The 23,413-nt window shown below is 41.0% G+C and overlaps 1 protein-coding gene across 5 annotated transcripts in view; it reads left to right on the top strand.

Moving 5' to 3' along the window:
• The window catches only part of PRKCE (protein kinase C epsilon), a 502,197-nt gene that overhangs the window by 306,814 nt on the left and 171,970 nt on the right, over positions 1-23,413 (top strand). For 3 of the 5 annotated variants that reach the window (XM_074949371.1, XM_074949373.1, XM_074949375.1), the window contains 8 exons: positions 3,039-3,198; positions 6,368-6,402; positions 9,964-10,049; positions 12,576-12,708; positions 16,472-16,614; positions 19,625-19,657; positions 20,084-20,180; positions 20,813-21,027. In XM_074949371.1, coding sequence (XP_074805472.1) covers positions 3,039-3,198; positions 6,368-6,402; positions 9,964-10,049; positions 12,576-12,708; positions 16,472-16,614; positions 19,625-19,657; positions 20,084-20,180; positions 20,813-21,027 — 902 coding nt within the window. The remainder of the gene's footprint in view (positions 1-3,038; positions 3,199-6,367; positions 6,403-9,963; positions 10,050-12,575; positions 12,709-16,471; positions 16,615-19,624; positions 19,658-20,083; positions 20,181-20,812; positions 21,028-23,413) is intronic. The other 2 variants (XM_074949372.1, XM_074949374.1) reach the window with 1 other exon arrangement.

The following is a 23,413-nucleotide window of genomic DNA, read 5'->3' on the forward strand; positions in this document are numbered from 1 at the left end:
GGGAGACTAGGGCAAATGGGTGGGAATGCGCCTGCTCCACCCGTAGAGTGAACACATGGGGTGATCACATGCCCCCCAACTATCACCAGTTATTTGTCACCTCTGTGATCAGGCTCCCTATGCAATGGATGGGGAGAGTTAAGCACCTAAGAATGGGATTCACAGAAGCCAGCAAACTAAGGAGGAGCTGCCTAAGCTTCTGAGGAGTGAAATGCAGAAGAGTGGGATTGGGGTCTGCTTAAAGCTATTTAGGCACTTAACTCTGGGCTGGGGAGGGAGGCACCTCTCTCTGCTTGGGATTAACAGCTGTGAACCCTCTCCTGGAGTTAGGGGCCTAAATCTGGTCATCCCTTTATCATAAAAAAATAGACCACACTCCTCATTATAGCCAATGGCTCAGGGTACTCACTTGGGGTATGGGAGACCTGTTTTCAAATCCTTGCTCTGCCTGATTTGGAGTAGAGACTTGAAGTTGGGACTTCCATATCCCAGGTGAATACTTTGACCATCAGATGACTGAGAGACCCCCCCCCCCATAATACCCAATTTCTCTGTTGACACTGTTCCACTTTGTGTAATTACATATTCATTGGACCAGGGATTTGAATCTGACTCTTATACGTCCTGGGGGAGTGCCCTAACCAGTTGGTTGTAGATTCTATCTCGCTCTGACCCAATGAGTATTTAATTATTTATGCAAAGTAGAAAAGTTTCAGCAGAAGAGATTGAGAGAGCCCCTCCCCAGGATATGTGATAGCCTACAGATTAGAGCACTCTCCTTGGAGGTGGGGGTCCTCCTGGGTTCAAGACCCTGTTCCAAACCAGGCAGCGTGGGGATTCAGACCTGGCTCTTGGACATCCCAGGTGAGTGCTTTAATCTTTGGGCTATTGGGTAATCAGGATGCACCTGCCAGCCACAAAAATTCGAGGCCTGCTCACACTTGGCTGTCTTTTGTGCAGGTTAGGAGTGCTCAGAGCATATCTCCTGGATCAGGCTCCACAGGCAAGATAGGCAGGGGAATGCCTAGTTTGAGAATCCAGCAGGGGCTTAGGCATGAGCTAGGATGTCGAGTGGCTAGGTGGTGTCAGGACTTTAGTTGGCTTTGTGCATGCCTACTGGTGGAAGTTTAGGTGCCTAGGGAATTTAGGCGCCTTCAGGATTAGACAGCAGTTGAGCAGGGGTTGAGGATCTTAGACCCCTAAAGTGGCAGTAAGGCACCTAAATCCCTGTTTTGGATATACGCTCTTGTGTCTATCTGGGCATCTAAAAGAACTTGGTGGTAACCAGTTTTGTAGAATGCAGTAGTGCCATTGGTTAAATTTGGCTAAAGGTTTTTTTTAGCTCTCAGTTTAGTAGAGAAGGCCCTCTTGAGAATTCATCACTACTGAAAGAAGAAATAAAAGTGGTTTATGTTGTGTGTGGAAACAAAGGTATTGTCTTGCAGATACCAAGGTGAGGAGTGCTTTAAAAGTACCTTATTTAGAGCCAGTGAGTATAGATAGAAAGAGATTGCTAGTCCTTGGGCTCTCTGCTGAGTGTGTCAATAGGGGGTGCTAATTAGCATGGATTGAAGGAGTGGTTTGTGGGGACATGGATATTTATCTACTGGGAACTGAGATAGTTTTTTCTGCTGTTACTTGAAGTTTCTCTTTGCTGATCTGCTCATCTTCTACCTTCAGCAGGAATGATGGGGGGTGGATCAAGTATTGGTCATAAACCCTGCAAATTCCACAGTAAACCTCTGCCTAAAGTGTGGCTCAGTAGGTGCACCTCTGAATGCTGGGCTTGATTGTTGTGAGGGAAGAGATAAATGGGCACATATCCATTCAAATTAATGTGGTATGATTTATTTAAGTCACCTGCTGTATCCTAACCTTTACAATAAATAATGGGACATCACAACACAGGTATTCTTTGCTGCTAATTCATCCAGAACAATTGTCTGACAGATACAGCAACTTCTGGAGGAGACACACGGCTATGTTTTCAAAACAGTGTATAGAAAGGTTTATTTGTTCATGGGAATTGTGCATAAACCTCCAATCGAACTCTGAAAAACAGCCCCTGGTGTCCTGGAGGGTCTTTCTAAGTGTTTTGAATCTGAAGCAATAATTTGAACTTTCATCTCCCCCATTTGCAAAAGCTCCCACTTGCTTGCAATTGTACGGACATTAGTTAATGAGACTTCCTCCCTTTCCTCAAGAATATATACAATTAATAGGAATGCATTATTGTTAGAGGAGAGCTAGAACCACAAAGTTCAGGTCCTAATCGGAACGTCCCCAAAGTTCCAGGTGTTTGGATATGGAATTTTTGTCCTGCCTGTTTCAGAGAAAAAGACCAGCTGGGACAATTTTATTCTGCATTTAAACTCTCCCAAAGTTTGGGGTATTGAGCAGCACTCTCTGTTCTTATTGAAGGCAGTGGGAATTGAGATATCTGAGGACTTTGGAGAATTGCAGTGTTTATTGTTTAAGTAGTTGCAGTGTGCTTAGAGACAGGTTTCAGAGTAACAGCCATGTTAGTCTGTGTTCGCAAAAAGAACAGGAGGACTTGTGGCACCTTAGAGACTAACAAATTTATTTGAGCGTAAGCTTTCGTGAGCTACAGCTCACTTCATCGGATGCTTATGCTCAGATAAATTTGTTAGTCTCTAAGGTGCCACAAGTACTCCTTTTCAGTGTGCTTAGAGCTATACAAAGTTCAGAAGAAAACTTCATACCCAACCCAATGGAGTTTATAGTGAAAGGGTTAGATTATAAGAGGTGCTTAGAACCTGCAGCTCCCACTGACGTCAGTAAAAGGTGTGTCCCATTAATGTTAGGCCCTAAATGAGAAAAATAAACATAACTCCCTGCTTTGCCTGTGGTAGAGCCTGGACCAAGTTTTGTGGAAGCGAGTTTCCTTGCACTGCTACAGACACAGGGCTTTTTTAAGACTTTGGTTTTGATTTTTCCCTTGCATGTCTGGTTCTCAGAATGTGTGTCTGGGATGATTCTGTGCTTATCATTTCCCCCCCTGTGCTTTTTCTTTTCAGCACCCAAAGACAATGAAGAACGTGTGTTCAGAGAGCGGATGCGTCCGAGAAAGCGGCAGGGTGCTGTACGACGCAGAGTTCATCAAGTCAATGGACACAAGTTTATGGCCACCTACCTTAGACAACCAACATACTGTTCGCACTGCCGAGACTTTATATGGTATAACCAACATATGGCTTTTTTGTTATTGTTGTTGCAAATGTCATGCTGTTTTGGATTGAACTGTTGAGGTTCCATTATGTCTTGCAGCAGTCCGAAAGGAGTAGAGCGTGTCACAGGCCAGGGGAACTCCACCTGTATGACCCCCTCCACAGTCCAGAAAGGGCACCCACTCTAAGCTCCCAGGTCCTTAGCTGTCACCTCTCTCTCGGATGGAGACCCTCATCTCTCTTCCTCCTGACCAGGGTTTTTTTAGGCTGCACAGTTCCCTGCCTATACTGTGTTATTCCGAGCAAGACAGACTGCTTAACTAGGCCAGCATTTGCACTTCACATATTCTGTGAAAGATATAAACGGTGTAATTGCCTATAGTTGTAAGTTACCACACAGCTCTGTCTAAGCAAACACATCTGTTCTTAAGGTGAAAGCATTACAGAGAAAATGTATTAAAAACAATAAAAATCTACACACATGCTAAAAAGCTTACCAGAGGTCACCCCAACTCCAGCCTCAGGCTTGGCAGGTGTCAGTCCTTCCAACCCTTCCCATGGACTGAAGGTTCTCTCCATTTGCTGGATCAGAAAGAAGGCCCTGAGTCAGTTTAAACTGAGGCTGTTTATCCCAAAGTCCTTTCTTTGTCTGTTGGTCTCTAGAGAATCCAGTTTGTACTGGTATATGTGAGCCTGTCCAGGTGGTGGTACCTCCCTGGAAGTGTTACAAGCTGCGTGAATTTGCCTAATAGCTCTCTCCTCTTCCCCCCGCCCCCTCACTGTTCTTAGTTCCTGGAGGGCTTTGATCACCCTCCTCCATGGGCCCACAATGACACACAAACGTAACACAGTGAGATCACCCAAAGATATTGCAGGAAATTGCCATATCTGTCACAGAGCAGTACAGCAGTTTAGTTCTTTTCCTCTTTAACGTTCATTCATCATCAGTTTTTGCAAACAATAACATAAACCTGTCAAAAACTTCCATTGTGAATGATAAAATTTGGGATTTTCTCTAGATTACAGAGCTCAGTCCTGTCTGGCCTAATATCTAAAATGGATCTGATTCCTGTAACTCACTACAGTATTGGCTAGCCTCATATTTCACAACTGTAAGTGTCACTGCAGAGCTAGGCTTCACAAGAGTAAAGAGAGCTGTGGTGTGACTTGTTTAAAAATTTAAACGAATAAATTTTTCAGTTAATAATCACCATTTAAAGCAGTGTGAGCTAGATTCTGATCTTAGGTACTTGGGCAGAAATCCAGAGTAATTTCGGTAAAGTCAGTGGAATCACTGTGAATCTGAATTTGGCTGTGTGCCTTCCTAACCCCGCCCTCTTTTGATGGCCATCCTCAATGCCTTCTGTATGAGAAGGAAGACCTCATGGCCAATTTTTTTTTTCTGAAGCTTTCAAAAGCTTCAGTTTTGATGAAGAAAACCCCTAGAAAATACAGATATTTTGGATGTGAGCCCAGGGTGTTTCAGGATGTAAAATGTCAGCTGGCATGCAGAAACCATCCAGAATGAGGATTCGAGAAAAGGGGATTGTCACCTCCTCCAAGAGCAAAATCCTACCTCCATTTAAGTCACTGGGAGCTTTGACGTTGACTTCAGTGGAACCAGAATTTCACCCAAGATATCCTATCAGACGATCAAATGTCTTTACTCTGCTTCTTCATTTCTGAGCTACTTCCTTCCAGCAGTGAATATAACAAACAACCTTTGAGAGAAAAACCTAGTCACTTTCAGTAGCTTTATCTGAGCACATTGTTAGTATCCTTTAAGTAGATCAGCAAGGATTTTTCCAACTCCATTGGACTGAAGAAGTTGGCCAAAATTTTCAAACCTGGGCCCAATTTTGTTTTAAAATGAGTGCCCAAAGTTAGGCTCGTAAGTACATATTTAGACACCTAGATCAAAGAGGTTTGATTTTCAAAGATGCAGAGCAATGCAGCTCTCAATGACTTCAATGAAAATCAGGCCAGTTCTATGTAGGTGCCTGAAAGTAGACTTATGAGCCTAATATTAAGAATATAAATTTTGGCTCGGATGCCTGAAGTTAAGCTCCTAAATTCATATTAAGGCAAAAGTGGCCCTATTTTTAGAAGCACTGAGCACCCACATATCCCAGTGAACTTGATGCAGGTGCACACCACATTTGACAATCAGGCCACTTTAGGTTACTTTAGGTACCCACATTGTAAATGTCCTTTTCAGCCTAAAAGGCTTGGCTGAATTAACAAAGATCATAACATAACACTAAGTCAAGAGCTCCACTTCAAAAATGATTTATTTTATGCATTACAAGTATGAACGGATGTGTGTTACTTTACAAAGAAAAGGCATGGGGACAGATCTGGCTTTCAGCTACTCCAGTGTAAATCTAGAGTCACTCCACTGACTTCAGTAGAGCTATGCCAGATTTACTCTAACGTAGCAAGAAGCAGAATCTGGTTCAAAATCCCTATTTGAAAGAGTTTATCAGTAGAGGCCAGATCCTGAAGCCTTTCACATGTGCATAATCACAGTGAAGTCACATACCCTCAAGTCGTTTGGACTCATGTAAGAAAGGAGAGCAGAATTGGGTGCTAGGCTAGAGAAGATCTGACATGGTTTGGGGAGAAATTACAGCAGGCAAAAGGTGCACAAAGGGCCTTCCACATTCTGACATCCTGAGGTTTTCTTGTTTTCACACTGTGCACGTCATGGGTTTAGGTTTAAATAAGTCTAGTTATGCCAAAAGTAGCTGCAGAATAAATACAGCATTATAAAAGACAGACAACATATACATTTTGTATACACTGTTGATTTTGGGCAGGGAAAGAGAAATTCTAATTAAGCAACATTTTAGAAACGGAAGAGAAATATCAGCAAAAGCAAGTTTCAGTTTATTAGGACTCCATATGTTTAGTAGACAGAGAACTGTCCATAAGTAGGAATGCACAAAGTATATGATCCAGATGGTGCATGCCCCCCCTCCCCCAGTCATATGATGTACCTTTCTCTCACATTTTTCTGAAAACTAGTTCAATGATGAAGCATGCAGGCTGTGGGTTACAGGAAAATGTTTGATTGAATCATGAACCTGGCCAATAGAAGAAGAAAACAGCATAGTGTGACTTTTTTATCTATGTATTTTACATTTTCTAAAATACTTTATGTATGTTCTTATCTACAGGGGTGTAATAGGAAAACAGGGATACCAATGTCAAGGTAAGAGAGAATCTACAGAGAGAAACTAGAATAGATACTAATATATTATTGCTGTTATGTATAAATAAGCAGGGTTATGCACTACTCATCAGACATAGTACATATATATATAAGAGCAAGGTTGGAGCTCAAGACTATGAATTAGAATATGAAGGTTTAATAACAGAATCAGTCACTGACTTGTGCCTCAGAGCAAGTCACTTAGACAGATTTTCAAAAGTGTCCATTAGCTAGGGTTAGTTCAGCTGAAGTGAGTAGGAGCAGTGTATATTTAGCATCTCTGAAAATCAGACCTCTCACACTGGCCATCCAAAATTAGTGGATGTTGCAGCCCTGGTAAAGCTCCCTCTGTTGGACACTGAGTGGGCTGCAGTGTTTGGGTCCTTCCCACTGGGCCTATGTACTTTTAAGCTACTCTGAGTCTGGGTAGGCTCCAGCCACCATGTCTTTCTTTGGTATCCTTGGCACATTTCCTTAGTATTGACTAAGTTGAACCTTATGGCCCAGCTGTCCTAGGCTCCCAGGCTCAGTGCTGATCACTTTCCTGGAGCTCCAACCTTGTGAACACTCTGGTTTGCCATTTACCTCTCCAGGAACATGTGATAGTTGAAATACATAAAACACAGACTTTGTAAGGTTTCTAATATAATTACTCTTGACTTTAGATAGCACAAGAGATATACAGAGTTAGACCAAACAATAAAATATCTGTACACATTTTCCTACCCCTGTTTCCTCACCACTCTTGAGCATTCTTTGGGCTTAGATCAGAATCTTTTAAGGAGTCCAGGATCCTTCCTCTTCCCCTGCCCTCCTGCATGTGGTTTCTCCTCTGGAATATGGAGTTTCTCTCTCTCTCTGTCTCTAAAATGGTTGGTGAGAGACCCTTTCTTTTACAACCTCCAGTCCACTTTGTCATGTGATCTCCTGATCAGCCTTATCAGGTGATCCATTCCTTAATTACCTCCCCCTTGGAGTTCAGACTTGAAAAATTGGTTTGTCCTAGGCAGCAGGCTTCTCTTTCTCCAAAGGTGCTCCATTTGAATGGACAACCATCAAGGTTTAACGACCTTCCATTGTTAGCTCTATGCCAGGTGCATAAATTTCTCCTGTCACCTCCTGTGGGTTTTAGCTCAGTGTGGAGGCAAAAGACATCAGAAAAGACAAACAATCCCCATGTTCAAAATGGAGATTGCAGTCTGACACAGATACACATAGAGAGCCTCCAATAGCAAGCAGAATTCAAAAGCTGTACGTAGACAGATTTCCCATATTGTCACAGTGGACACTTCTGCAAATGTTGGCCTCTCCGTTTCTCACTTTTTTGATCTTGCAAAAGTGGAAGCTTTATCCCATGCTGTTAAGCATTTGTGAACCTTGGATGAGAGGTGCTAATGGCAAAATACTGTAATTAATTAGATTAGATAATTATAGATGTCACTGGTAGCAAATGTTACAGTTAAGATTGAGTAAGTGTTTCCATTTTTACCTCTAATTTCCTATGCTCATAACTTTTCAAAACAGTTGGGGGATGAAATTTTTCCTGCTTCGGTCTCTACCAAAGATGGTATTTTTGGAAAGTTTGAGCAAGCTGCATTGTTATTTTTCAAAAAGAACGAGGAGTACTTGTGGCACCTTAGAGACTAACAAATTTATCTGAGCATAAGCTTTCGTGGGCTAAAGCCCACTTCATCAGATGCATGCAGTGGAAAATACAGTAGGAAGATAAATATATATACAGAGAACATGAAAAAATGGGGGTTGCCATATCAACTCTAACAAGACTAATCAATTAAGGTGGGCTATTATCAGCAGGAGAAAAAAAACTTTTGTAGTGGTAATCAGGATGGCCGATTTCAAACAGTTGACAAGAAGGTGTGAGTAACAGTAGGGGGAAACTTAGCATGGGAAAATAGTTTCCCCTACTGTTACTTACACCTTCTTGTAAACTGTTTGAAATGGGCCATCCTGATTATCACTACAAATGTTTTTATATCTATCTTCCTACTGTATTTTCCATTGCATGCATCTGATGAAGTGGGTTTTAGCCCACGAAAGCTTATGCTCGAATAAATTTGTTAGTCTCTAAGGTGCCACAAGTACTCCTCGTTCTTTTTGCTGATACAGACTAACATGGCTACCACTCTGGCACCTGTTATTTTTCAGTTATGAGAGAGTTGAAAAGATTAGTTTTTCTCATTGTAACAAAAACTTTAAGACACTTTTTTACAAATGAAAATAAGAATTGCTATAATGGAATACACCAGTAGTCCATCTAGTTCAGTGTCTTGTTATCAAAAGTAGCCAGGATCAGAATAGCCACTCTTTCTTTCATGGAGGACAATTTTTCATCATCTGGAGAACAATGGATTGATAACCTTATAATTGTTATCCCATCTGCTGTATCTGCAGATATTTGTCTACTGTGTCTGTTCATTTTTTTTCAAATGTAACTGACCCCGGTTCTTGACAAAGCATTTTTGCCTGCTGAAACAATGGGAAATCTTCATTTATTCTTATTAGTAATAATAAATAAATAACTTAACTTCTTCCTTTTTCTGATTTTACAGTGAATCCCATGTGCCTTTGTGTTTCTTTTAGCATGAAAGCTCTTTACGCAGGGGCTGTTTTTATCTTCATGTCTTATATAGTGCTGATCCCATTGACTGTGCTAAACAAATAATGAGGTTTTTTTTTATATAAGCTGCTATCCAGTGACAGAAATAAGCTATGGCAGAGAGTGTTAAAGATGGTTTGTAATTCTGGGTGCCTTGGATTTTGGTTGCCCATCCTGAGAGTCCCTTAAAGGGCCCTGATCTTCAGAAAGTGTAAAGAATACACCTTCTGAAAGTCAGACCCTTTAAGGTGTTTTAAATTGTACACCCAAAATCACAAGTCACTTTGGCTCAGATCCTCAAAGGTATTTAGGCTCCCTAAGTTACACTGATGGATCCATTAGAGACAAGACCAGTGATGTAATATCTTTTATTGGACCAAGTGCTACTGGTGAAAGAGACAAGCTTTCAGCCTACACTGAGATCTTCAAGTCAACCCAGATCTGCAGATGAACTCTATATAGCTCGAAAGCTTGTCTCTTTCACCAATAGACATAGGTGCGGGAACTATGGGTGCAAGGGGTGCTGCAGCATCCATGGGCTCCCCACTGTCGCCCCTGGCTGCCGGCCCCACGCGCCCAGGCGCCCGGCTGCTACCCCGCACCCAGAGCTTTATTCCCGGCCTCACCTCGGGGGTGGTGGTGGTGGTCAGGGGTAAGCGGGCTGGCTTTCAGCACGCCAACTACTAAAAATGTTCCAGCGGCAGTGCCAATACAAGTGGGTCCAATAAAAGATATTATCTCACTCACCTTGTGCCTCTCAAATACTGGGACCAACATGACTACAACAATGTTCCCAACAACAATTTGAGGATCTGGGCTTTTTTAGCCTATGTCTTTCATATCCCAGGGAAAGGGATCCAGTGTTTTAGCCTTTTGACTTCAAGCTTTTACTTTAAAAACTGTCTTCATGAAAACTCATCCTTTCATCCCCTTTTTGTTTACAGTTTGCACTTGTGTAGTCCACAAGAGATGCCATGAGCTTATAATAACTAAGTGTGCTGGTTTAAAGAAACAGGAAACTCATGACGAGGTAAATATTTATAAAATAAATGCTCTAGATAAAAAAGAAATCTTTTTATCTATTCATGTCACTACCGCTTCCTCCATTTAATCAACAAAAAGGTATGGAGTTTGTTCGGACCCTTCAGGTTTCCACATAGTATAACATTTACTCTTGAATGACAAATCACCGTAACAGCTCCATTTACTTGGGAATTATTGTAAAGCAGTCTGTTCCTGGCTAGCAAGTGTTAGACAAAATCAAAATTCTCTGACATCTCAAAACTCTTTTTTGTTTCCATCCTGCTTCCATTGAAGTTAATGGAAGTTTTGCCATTGAATGCAGTGGGAGCAGGTTCAGACCCTTTTCCTCCCAATTGCATTTAAAGTGGGTGATTCGTTAGCTAACAGTAGTATAAAGACTCTGCTTGTGTATCCTATGTTAACATAAAAGAGTGCCCAGAGGTGACATAAATTATTTACAGGGGGCTTGCTCTAACTGCATGCAGAGCTTCCAAATGTGGAAGAAAGGCAAAACGTAATATTCTGCATTGAATAATGCCCATAGTTAAAAAATAACACAGGAGAGGTTATACCAGTTACTGTGTAGTTAATAGTTTTTCTAAGTTACTTCACAGCTGTGGAGAAATGTTGTGCATAATATAAAAGGGATTATCTATCTATCTATCTAGTATATGTTACCAGATATTTAAGCAAATGATGTCTGCTGATAATGAAATAAACTGTTTTACTAAGCTTGGAAATGATTATATTATTATTTATATCTACCAACAGTACTCACCACTGCTCTAAATATAAAAGAACACAGGACTCCCACCTCAAAGGATGTACATTTTTAAAGAAGACAAAAAACTCACTCCAAACATGGATCCAGATCCTCAGCTGTAGCTAACAAATGCACAGTATGGTTTTGTCTGCACTGACCAAAGATGTGTGTTTACAGTGAGATAATTAACATGTGATAAGAAAAGGAGTACTTGTGGCACCTTAGAGACTAACAAATTTATTTGAACATAAGCATAAGTTGCATCCGATGAAGTGAGCTGTAGCTTATGTTCAAATAAATTTGTTAGTCTCTAAGGTGCCCCAAGTACTCCTTTTCTTTTTGCGAATACAGACTAACACGGCTGCTACTCTGAAACCTAACGTGTGCTAGTTATCTTGCTGTACAATCCTAAATGGAACCAATGGCCTTGTCGTATTAATGTGAGGTAATTAGATGAGATCACCTAGTTTACCTTGCAGTAAAACTGCAGTGCCTTGTCTCCGTTCTGTTTTTACAGAAGGCCAGCTAATGTGCATTGATTATTACGTGGTAAGACAAACCATTTTTGTCAGTGAAGACATAGCCTGTAACTTGGGGAATAGAAAGGGTGTGTAGAGGTGGTTTTAAACCACCTTTGTGCTTCTGCAGTTATGGGCCAGGCCAGCCATATTTGCCTCCACCCCTCCACATAATTTGGAGTAGCATAAAAGATGCTGTAAAGTATACTGTCTGCCAATGGCTGATTTTGCAGTCCTGGCACTTATGAGTGGGGGATACACTCCCCCCACATCTTCCATTTATTTATTTATTTATTTTTACTTGTACACTAACTGAATTTTACTTGTACACTAAGTGGATGTCACTGAGACACCAGCTGCTGGCATTCCCCAGGGCCATTTTTGCAGTGTGTTTCAGATTAGAACAACACGTTAACCTCTGCAGTGAATATTCTGTCCCCTGATCTGGGGAACAGACGTGCTTTCGCTCCAGAACATGATCTCTTTCATGGGATTATGACGTAGCCCTGCTGCACCAGTGTTTTGGCTAACAATGATTTTGAGCAGTGTCCACAAGGAGATATGAATTCCTGAGCAGATTTATGTTCCCAGGCTCCAGACTAGTGGACGCTTAGATGCACTGCTGATACGATGCTCTCATTGTTTAGTGGGGTGCTAGCCCACTGGAGAGAAGCCAGTGGTAATAGGAAAGAGGGAGAAAAAGCATTGAAATAAATCTTTTGCTATGCAGTGGGCACCCTTAACTTTTCATGGATGATCTTCAATCAGTAGCTAATGGTACTGTGGATTCCCTGTTCAGAGTACCTTGTTTTCTCGTCTTACCAATCCAAAGACCAGTGGCATATTAAAAAGCAAGTGGATTGTGACTTCTTTAATTTTCTCCTGTGCTAGCACCTCCCATGCCTGCTCTCAAAACAATTGGGAGCGACTTCCTTGCCTTTCACATGGAGAGATCTCTGCTGATAGCTGTGCAGTTGTTATTTCAAGGAATGCTTGGAAGCAGACTGCAGTCTTTGCACCATCAATTATCTGTGATCTTTTGAACACCAAGAACAAAAAAAAAGAAAGAGGTGGAACACTCTGTGGGGAAATAAACCCATTTAAAAGGATGATTACACCAACATGTACCTAGTTCATCTTGTTTCACCTCTGTACTTTTCAAAACATAGCAGGACCCTAATTCACATTGACTATAAAAGCGAATAATTAGAAGCGAAGGGGATTTCAATATGTGGTGCTTTGCTTTTTCCAGCACGTGGGCTCCCAGCGCTTCAGTGTCAACATGCCTCACAAGTTCAGCATTCATAATTACAAAGTGCCCACCTTCTGTGACCACTGCGGTTCATTGCTCTGGGGTCTCTTGAGACAAGGTTTACAATGCAAAGGTAAGGAGAACCACCTCTACTTTAGAGATTTGCTATGTTTCTCAGCCAGTGCATTGGTTTGGGAAGGGCTTGCCTGTCGTAACAGGAAAATACGTGACTATTGCTAAGTCATTCTGTTTTCTAGCAGGAACAGTTAATAGTAAAAAGCAAGTGGCAGCATAGGGCAATAGGAATTGCCATCATGGATCAGAATCTAGTCCATTGTCTTGCCTCTGACAACATCTGGCACCAGATGTTCAGAGGAAGGTGCAAGAAACCCTGCAGTAGGTAGCTATGGAATATCCTTCCCACAGGGAATATTTCTTCCTAATCCGATTAGTTAGAGGTTGACATATGCCCAGAAGCATGAAGGTTTGGATCCCTTCAATTTTTCTTGGATATTTTTATTCCTGTAGGATGGAAATTATGCTTTCATATCTTCATGAAGGCTGAGCCTTACCATGCAAGACCAAACTTGAGTCCCAGGCCAAGAAAAAAGAAAGAAAAAAGGTTTTGTATGTCTGGCTGCACCATGTTATGTGGAGGCTAGCCTGCTCCCTCCCATGGTAATTCTGAAAGAATGGGGTTGATTGTGTCCTTTTCCAATATTTGGAACACAGGCGTTGGACTGTGCATCTATTTCCCACCCCAAGTCCAAGCTAGATCATGCACCTGAAATGAACTGGCTGCTCATCCTTAATCTCCTTGACACACGCTGATTTGTGATTTGGCAGGGAAGAGGTGGCCTCAGATCTCCTTGTGGCGGCTACATTGGGTAATGCAGGGCTTCTTTTCTGCTGAAGGAGGATGTACATTTCCATTTGGTAATGAGGCAGCCTTAAGGACTAGATTCCTCTGAGACAGATAGTTAGTTGTTCTGAAAGGGGAAGTAAAGTTTGTCCAAATACTTACAGGGTAATAGCATTTTGGGATCAATGGTGAATCAAATCATCTGTTGTGGGTTTTTAATGGACTATGGCTTGAAGCTCATGCCAAACTTATAAAAATTAATATCTAATGAAATTTAAAACTTTTTTCACATTACAGAGACTGTATCTTCCATAAATGACAGACTCATCTTAGTAAATTTAAAAACAGGATTAAGTTTACTGCCTGATTTTCCAAAGAGCAGGAGCTAAGGGTGACACATAGAAGGCGTTGTAGTCTACAAATAAAAATATCATCTGCAGTTACACTGGGTAAAAATTAAATTATTAGGGAGCTGCCAGTCCTTATGCTTCAGGGCATGAGGTGATCACCAGCTGGAGTCATGAAGAAATTTCTCCCATGGCAGAGTGTTTCACGATAAGGGGCATTGTGAGGCTTAAACCTCCCCTGGAGCATTGAGTGATGGGTAGTGGCAAGACTAAGACCATTATTTTCCTATTATTGCCATCCCTATGTTTCTATGTCACCTTAATTCTGTTGGCGGGAAATTCAGACCACCCTTTTCAGTTCATCTGGGTCTTGTTGGTATTTGCCATTTCCCCGTCAGAACTATAGTCAATCCACCATCTCCTTTCCATTCTATAACAATTAAGCTTCAATTCCTTAGATTCTGGGCTCTTCTCCTCCTCCACTACCACCACCACATCATCGTCATCGTGGCTGTGTTTTCCTTTTTATGTAATGAATAGTAAATACACGTACACATGCAATGCTCATGTATAAATAATGGTTCAGCATATAGCGTCTTCATTCCTCTCTTCATGCTTTTCTTATAAAACTGTTTCCTGTAAAAATGCACCACGACCTGCAGGAAATTTAAAATTTACAACCGGAAATGGTTGTTTCTCAGTAGGAGAGTAGTGCTTCCTGTTTTTCTTTTAACTAGTGCCCATCAATGCTCACCTTTCCAGAAACTTGCCTGCTTAAGCACACTCTGCTGTCTTCCTCAATGAAAAGCTTATTCCTAAGAAATGCTCTTCTTTTATCTTGTTTCAGACTGCTTATTACCCTTCCTCTCTCTGTTTAAATAACCTTACATATTGAGAACACACAGAATTTTCTGCTTTGTTTCATTTCAGCTAGTTCAGCTCTTAATGGCACACAGTTAAGGCTCATAGGCCAAATGTTTGACCTACCAGCTATGTTTTCGATCACAGACACACAAGCACATAAGGATTTCTTCCTAGACCTTTCTGCTCCATTCCTGTGAGTAGGGGGTGTACTGGAACTTCAAAGCTACCTTCTCTCTGCAGTGCTCAGGATTGCTGCTAAATACACAGAGCACATAGACCACCTGTTTCTACAGGATTGCTGTGCAGTGTAACTTGTATTGGACTAGATGTTGGTTAAGATCGTAATAGGAAAATAGTGTGGTAAACTGGGCTTAATTCCTGCCTTGTATAATTCTGTTGATACAGGGAGGAATTTGACCAATTGAATTTTAAAGTGAGATAATCTTTTGCATCTAGCGCCTGACAACACTTGTAATTTTGCATGCTCTGTATCTTGTTCCACCAGGGGGCGCTGAAGGCTAAATTATTCAGACGTGTCAGTGGGCTCCCAACAAATCCAATCCACTTTATTTTTAATTAAATCCATATTCTTTACTATTTTTTTTCTTTCTGAGTAACCAGGAAACTACATGCTAACATGATAGTTACAGAGACATTAGTGGGGAAAGGGGGTGAGGGAATCAGGGCATCTTGTGTAGAGCATAATTATCCAAAGGGGGAGATAATTTTATTATGTTATTGACCTCATATAAAAATTAAAACCAGGTATATGAATACTTGACTTGTTAGTGTGATGCTGGATTATAGCAATTTTGAGTAAAGCAGATGAAGAGACACTACTGTAAGCAGTTTATTAGAAAGAGCTAGATTAAGGCCTAATTCCGCTCTCCTTGAAGTCAATGGGAGCAGGATTAGGCTTAGTTCAAAGCTCTAAATGTTTTTCTAGTTGGAACATGTGCCTGAGATTTGCAGGCTTATTCGTTTTCTCTGTTGTTGTAAAGGCTGCCTTGTCACTGTCCTGGGGCCTGATGCAGCTCCCATTGACTTCAGTAGGAGCAGGAGAAGTGCCCTGAGGAGTAGCACTGTTCACTGACCCATGATGAACTCAGCATATTCTTTAAGGTTTTTATCAATGTCTTAATAATAATAGTAATAATAATTAATTGTCATTATTTGTATTACTGTAATGACTAGGAGCCCTAGTCCTGAATCAGGACCCCATGGCGCTAGGCACTGAAACACACTGGATAACATATTCGAAAGCACCTTTTTGGCTGAGATGGTGGTAAAAACCCTGTTGGATATGCTGAAGTGAAAGTAGGCAGTGAGTAAAATTCAGTATATAACTAGGAGAGATAAATGGGCCAAACTGCTGTGGTGTAAATCCAGAGTAACTGTACTGAAGGTAAAAGGAGTTATTTCTGGGTTATCATGCGTGTAACTGAAAGTAGAGGTTAGCCCAGTCACTTTAACGTGTTGCTCAGCCTACGCAGGCCACTACCAGAGTAACTGCATTGTGTGTGTCCAAATGCGTGGAGCTTGAGGTTCCGTGTCGAAAACTATTATTTTCAATTTTCTGTTAAATTTAATATTTTATTGTTATAGTCTTAAGAATAATGACATGGACTCATAATTTTATGTTAGTGTGTTACGTGCCATTGCAAATTCAGCTAAATTCTTCTCTGCTGAAAGAGAATTATATTTTAAAAGAAATGTTAGATCCTGGAAGATCTGATTGGAATCAAATAAAATGGATATTTTTAAATAAATGTCTATTTCGTTTACTGAAAAACTTTTTTTTCCCACCACACATTTCATTGCAGTTTGCAAGATGAATGTACATAGACGCTGTGAAACAAATGTGGCACCAAACTGCGGAGTGGATGCTAGAGGAATAGCTAAAGTACTTGCAGATCTTGGAGTCACTCCAGATAAGATCACTAACAGCGGGCAACGAAGGAAAAAGGTAACCAAAAATATAATCTCACATAAAAGGAGCAATAAATTAATGAAATGTACGTCAGTATTAACAGCTGGCGCTGAATCCTGCCTACTCACCTAACTCACTCAAGAAATCCATTGGACTCAATGTGCCTATTGAGCTGTAGCTCACAAAAGCTTATGCTCAAATAAATTTGTTAGTCTCTAAGGTGCCACAAGTCCTCCTTTTCTATTCATGTGAGTAAGGCTAAAAGGACTTGGCTCTGGAGTTTTAGCATACATCATCCCTGGTAAAGTTCTTTGGGGAATCTGTTTTGCTATGGTACAATCTTGCAAACCTGAAGACAACTTAAACAGTCAAGATGGGTTTTATTTTTATTGGCACGAGGAATTGGACTTTTCAGACGCCAAGGTGACTACTTTGATCTCTCTCTGAAATACATGACTAATATATAAATATGTGTATCTGGTTGAAAACTGTCATGAGATCATCTGATTGCCAGAGGCTAGACTCTACCCTGTGATATTGTTGTAATGATGATAAATGCACTGAAACAACCACAATCTCTTATAAAAAGAAATAGGCTGCAAGCAGGTATTTCCAAAGCAATTTGCTGGAAACTAATTTGCTTTTCCTTGGAACAAAAATTATGGACCACCGAAAACGTATCCTGAATTCAACTGAGTTAATTTGGATTTACAATGGGGCCCTGATCACAATGTGGTCCCATATCTATCTGCATTTGCATGGTGATGGCAGCAGTCTCTCCCCTCTTGAAATGAGTGACTTTTACAGTCAGTTCTTATGAGATCTGTTAGTCCTTTGGCTTAGATATAATTTTATTTTCACGGTCGACTACATATTTGTCCTGAAATATTAAGAAAACCGTTTAAAGCAAAACAAACAAAAAGTTATAGGAAAATTGGAAAGCAATTAATTGAATAACAAATCTTAGGAAAGACAAATTGCTATACTGAAATTGCACAAAATTAGTGTGCAGTGCTTGCTAATATTTGATAGCACTGCCATTGATAAAAGTATACAGCAGCTCTGTTTACAAACTTGGTTCTGAAAGAGTCTTAGAATGGGATTTTCAGAAGTGCCTAACACTTTCAGTGGGACTTCTTAGGCTCTTTTGAAAATTCCATCCTTAATTGTCATTTTGTTGAAGGAACTTATTGAAGCATGATTTAAAGCATTATATAACCACACTTGTATTATTATGGGAGCATGTAGAGAGCCCAACCAAAATCAGGGCCCCATTGTGCTCAGTGTGCAAATAGGTAGTAAGAGACAGAGAACTTAGTCTATTTAGACTAAGGGTCAGAGGGGAAACAGAGATGGAAAGACGGAAAATAACTTCCCCGAAGTTGTGCAGCAGCCAGTGGCAGAGACAGGAATAGAGCTTAGTCTCCTAGGTCTAAGTCCACACCCTTATGCCCCGGACTACATGTAATTTTTAACATTGCAGTTATATTAGGTGGAATCTATTAAAATATTTGGCTGAAGGTTAGTAAAACATAGTACACTGCTATACTTTCTTAGTGTTTTGTCTGACTGGGTTTCCTCTAAATATTAAATTCAATTTTGCCATCTTGTCTTTTGAATTCATTATGGGTGCAAAGGTGTAATGTAAAGAAGAACTGGGCTTGCTATGGAATGTTTTACAGGTAGAAAATATTATCTGGTTTTCCAGTGGCAAAAACTCAGCTAGGGAATATTTGTTTCTAGTATGTCAATTTTCGCTTTGAAATGTTTATGCAACTAAATCCCGTTAATGCTACAATTAAAATTAATTGGAGTTAGGAGCTTAGGCACTTTTGAAAATCCCACTACACACCTATGTGCATCTTTAGGTTCCTGAGTACCTTTACAAATCTGGCCCTAAGTTACTACATGTAGTATTTCAGTGAATGCTGTGATTTGTTTACACTTTGACATTATAACATTGCTCCCCTTTAGAATATCGTATCAGCTTCCTAAATGCTGGCATTCAATTAGCAGTACATCTTTACCTAAAAAGGTAGTTATTTACACCATATACATTTAAGGAAATTTCCATTGACTGTGATGGCACTCAGCACCTTGCGGGATTGAGTCTTTTGTAAATTCTGCTAGCAACAGTGAATGTGTGTGTGATATACCCAATGAGTGTCCCACTGATGTGACACATTTCAAAAGTGGTGGTGTGTGCCATGCAACTTCAGTGCTCTCTGCAATGAGCGTGCGTAATGTTCCACCAAGGAGAGAGCTCATTATTCGAAAAACTGCCCTGCTCTTGGCCTCAGTTGTGCAGTCCTTACACACATACGCACTCTATATGAGTAGTTCCATAAGGGTCACATATCCCCTGATACACTTCAGAGGGTCTATGACATAAGTAACGGCTACTTGTGAGAGTAAGCTTTTCAGGAGCAGGCCCTTCCTGCTTTTAAAGGGGTTTAGTTTAGTTTCTAACAAGATGTGCTCTGTGTACTCCAGGTGCACTTCAATGGAAACTCTGTCCTGTATCTCACTGCAGGGTCCAATAGTAAACTGCAACTTTGTGGTGCATCTGAGGAAAAAAATGAAATGGGAACTGAAGAGATCATATCCTTGTGCATATCAGATTTTACCCAGGTCATTTGTTTTAGTACTTACAGTAACACTAACACTACTGTTTGAAAAGAAAACCTTCTGCCCATGTGGCTGGTTTTTTTTTCAGTAATAAAGTAGCTTTTCATAGAAAACACGTAATCTTGACAGTACTAGCTTATAAATGAGACAGTCCAGCAACAAACATACCCAGTGAGAGGACAGGGGATTTAAAGATGTACGTATGTGCTTTTGTAAGAAATAAATTTTAAAGCTGGTTGAGATCGCATATCATGAACAGAAACACAGTCTTAAAACCTACAAATCAGTATGTTTTAATTGTGAATTGAAAGACATTTTATGGCCCAAACCCAGCATTAAGAGTTAGGGCATCACTAAAAGCTTTGAGGGCATCACTAAGATTTCGGCACAGATCTGTGGACTGTTATTGCTATTACAGGGAAAAGGCAACACCGAGAACTCTGGTCTTGGGGTAAGTAAAATACTGAGCAGCATGAACTCCTACTGACATCAATGACACCTGCCACTGAGGACACTTAGCACCCTGCAGGATTGGACTCTGATGGAAGAACTAATATTTGTTGACTAATTTGTTTAAAAATATATTTGCTTGCAGTTGTTAAGTTCACATGTTACTGAATTGGATTCTTACATAGGCTTTTTTCTGTGCGTTTGATGAGCATTTCATTTAATCTTTAAAGTGAAAGGCTGTACTGTAGGCATTGGGATCTAACTTTTGACACAGGCTGTGAGATGATAATTTAGCAAGGATGAAGTGTGCTCAGTTCCCTTTATTCCTTCCTTTTGTGAAGTTACTTTGTTTTTCAAGTTGCTTCTTTTTCACTCTTTGTGTTAGAGGCTCTCACAGCTGAATATCCTTTTGTGGGAATGTTCTTAGCTAATTGCAGGTGCAGAATCTCAGCAGCCGGTTCCTGGAACCACACCTTCAGAAGAAGACAGGTCGAAATCAGCACCAACCTCTCCATGTGATCAGGGTTAGATACCTGTTTTGTTTCCATACCAATAAATATTGCTTTAGTGTCAGTCTCTATGAGGAGTAATAGTGCTGTTACAATGGACCCCGGCCTTGATAGACAATCTGATTCAAATTAAACAAGGAGTGTGAGCCACAAAAAGTCACCTTCAGGGATCTGGGAATCTGATGGGAAATTTGTGAATTGTAGTTAAAAAAAAAAAACACCTTTGAAAGGGGCTGATTCTCCTCTCCTTTACACTAGTATATTCCATTGACTTCAAAGTGAAACTCAGGGAAACTGTGAACCCACAAGAGAGAGTTCACGTGAACCCTGAATCTTCAGAGGAGTTAGTGTGCATTCCTCATTTATGCTGATGTGTCTGGAAGCAGAATGGTGCCTGTAGCACGAGAAAGTGAAAGTGTCAGCATGATCTGTTTATTTAGATTGAATGCCTTGCATCACATTAAATGTAGTGGTCACCCTTAAAAACGTATGAATTTCATTAGCTAAGTCCTTAGATAACTAAATAACTAAGATTCAGCAGTATATTTCTTATAGTGAGAAGAGGGACGGAATTGCCTGCAATAGCATGGGACTGGACTGGATTGGGTTTGTAGAGAAGTCAATCTGTTGTTCCCACCTTTTCACAGAAATCAAAGAACTTGAAAACAACATTAGGAAAGCTTTGTCGTTTGACAATCGAGGAGAAGAACACAGAGCGACGGCAACATCATCAACAGACAATCAGCTTAATAAACCTGGGGAGAATGGTGAAAACGGGGAAGTCAAACAAGTCCAGACCAAACGAATGGGCCTCGAAGAGTTCAACTTCATTAAAGTATTAGGGAAAGGTAGCTTTGGCAAGGTTGGTGGCTTTCTCTGATTTGATGGATTATTTTTGACTCTAATACTAATGTTAATATTGCCTAACGTGCTCCCACCACAGGGGTTTCTTTCTTGTCTTTCTTATTGGGATAGTCAGCTTTCAAAATAGTAATTTTCATGCATATGTATCCTGCTGATTAGATAGAATTAATTTACTGTTTAAATCGTTATAAAAAATGAGGGCTAAGAGATTTGAACTAGATATCAAGATTTCACTATTGAAATTGCATTAACTAAATGTAGAATAAATACTACTTGACAGGGCAAATAACAACAGTGGGTGTATTCCAATAGGAAACAGGAGTATAGAAATGACATTATGGGATTCTGTGTTTGTTCTCTCTCCAGGTGATTTCCACTTCAAATTTGCTCACTTTGCAAGGCAAATGATGGGTGGTTGTTTTTGTCCAACTTCCAGCCTTAAAAATTCCACATGCCATGTGAAAATTAAGTTGTGTTTGGTCTCCATCCCTCCTCTAGCTGAGTAGCAGCAGCCTGATGGTTTCATTGATGATGAAAGAGACCAAGATATAATCCAGTTCATTCTGCGATAGTTGCATTGTGCCCCTCAACGCTAGCAATAGTAAAATCATCGTTTTCTCAACAAAGGAAGCAAAAATGATTTGAAGGCTGGAGCTGTGCTAAGATTTTATAACAATCCGCCCCGCCCCCCGCAAGCCAGGCAGACCTCACCTGATTTTGGTTTCATTATTGATGTGAAACCCAGATAAGATTCACTCAGAGTTTTAAACGTTTGAATGAGCCTGGACTATATTTTGAGCAAACATGAGCCCATTAATGGTTTGATGAAAACCTTGCAAAGCTCTGTGGTTTTGGCTGAGTTTGACTTTGAGTTGACCAAATGAATTTGGAATGAGTGAAGCTTGTATAAATTCCATCACATGCCTACACAGGTGTTGATCTACTGGCTGCTTTCACTGGTGCTAGTGCTTGAAAAATGAGCATGGAGGTATTTCTGCATGCAGATTTGCATGCACGCTAATTAAGCTGTTAATATTTTAGCATACTTCTTGGGAGGGAGAAAAGGGGAAATAATTAATGGAATTATGGGGGTTGGGGCACATGACTTGTGAGGAGAGGTTGAGGGAACTGGGCTTATTTAGTCTGCAGAAGAGAAGAGTGAGGGGGGATTTGATAGCAGCCTTCAACTACCCAAAGGGGCATTCCAAAGAGGATGGAGCTAGGCTGTTCACAGTGGTGGCAGATGACAGAACAAGGAGCAATGGTCTCAAGTTGCAGTGGGGGAGGTCTAGGTTGGATATTAGGAAACACTATTTCACTAGGAGGGTGGTGAAGCACTGGACTGGATTACCTAGGGAGTTGGTGGAATCTCCATCCTTAAAGGCTTTTAAGGCCCAGCTTGACAAAGCCCTAGCTAGGATGATTTAGTTGGGGTTGGTCCTGCTTTGAGCGGGGGGTTGGACTAGATGACCTCCTGCGGTCTCTTCCAGCCCTAATCTTCTATGATTCTGTGAATAAAAATAATGAGTAATAATTTACTGACTGGTCTGATCTTCCTCACTGTGAGTATCTTGCAAGGATTTACCTGGAGTTCAGAGGTAGCACTAAGAAGATAATAGTGAGGGCATGTGAGAACAAGAAGTAATTATTTCCAAATTGGCAAATCTTTTCCCTTAGGCAGCAGAACCGGTGCAATTCCACTCTGCGGCACTAAGTGGAAGAAGCAGGAGCCTGTGGAAGGGCTGAAAACACCATGCATGCTTCAAAGCTTTAATTCTCAGGGGGCTCACTCTGGGTATGTAGACATATGCACTGCAGAGGGTATGTCTACACTGTGATTAAAAGCCCACAGCTCCGAATCTCAGTGCCCAGGTCAGCTGACTCAGGCTCATGGGGCCTAGGCTGCAGGGCTATAGAATTGCCATGTAGACATTTGGGCTCAGGCTAGAGCCTCTGTGAGGGGGAAGGGTATCAGAGCCTGGGCTCCAATCCAAGCCCGAACATCTATACTGCAATTTTATAGCCCCGCAGTCTGAGCCCCACCACGAGCCCAAGTCAGCTGACTCAGGCCAGCTGCCACAGGGTTTTTTTCACAGTGTAGACATACTATTGAAAGTGAGTGAGGGTGGAAGGGAATGTGTGGAGCTGGAGCTATACAGAACTACAGTAATTACCTTTTCAGTGTGCTGTGCTCTGTGGTGAGTAAGAGGTAAGGATGAAACATGGGAATCTGCTGCTACACAGATCCACGCTTGATTCCTCCAAAATAAAGAGGTCTCTGCCTATACAGGGGTTCCTGCAGTACCAGCTCTGGAGCAGCTCTTTGTCTCCTTATTCCTCAATACCCCAATCAGTCTCCATAGAGTACCTCTGTACCATGCCCA

This window comes from Natator depressus, chromosome 3 (assembly GCF_965152275.1).
Source record: "Natator depressus isolate rNatDep1 chromosome 3, rNatDep2.hap1, whole genome shotgun sequence".
Classification (NCBI taxonomy): domain Eukaryota; kingdom Metazoa; phylum Chordata; order Testudines; family Cheloniidae; genus Natator; species Natator depressus.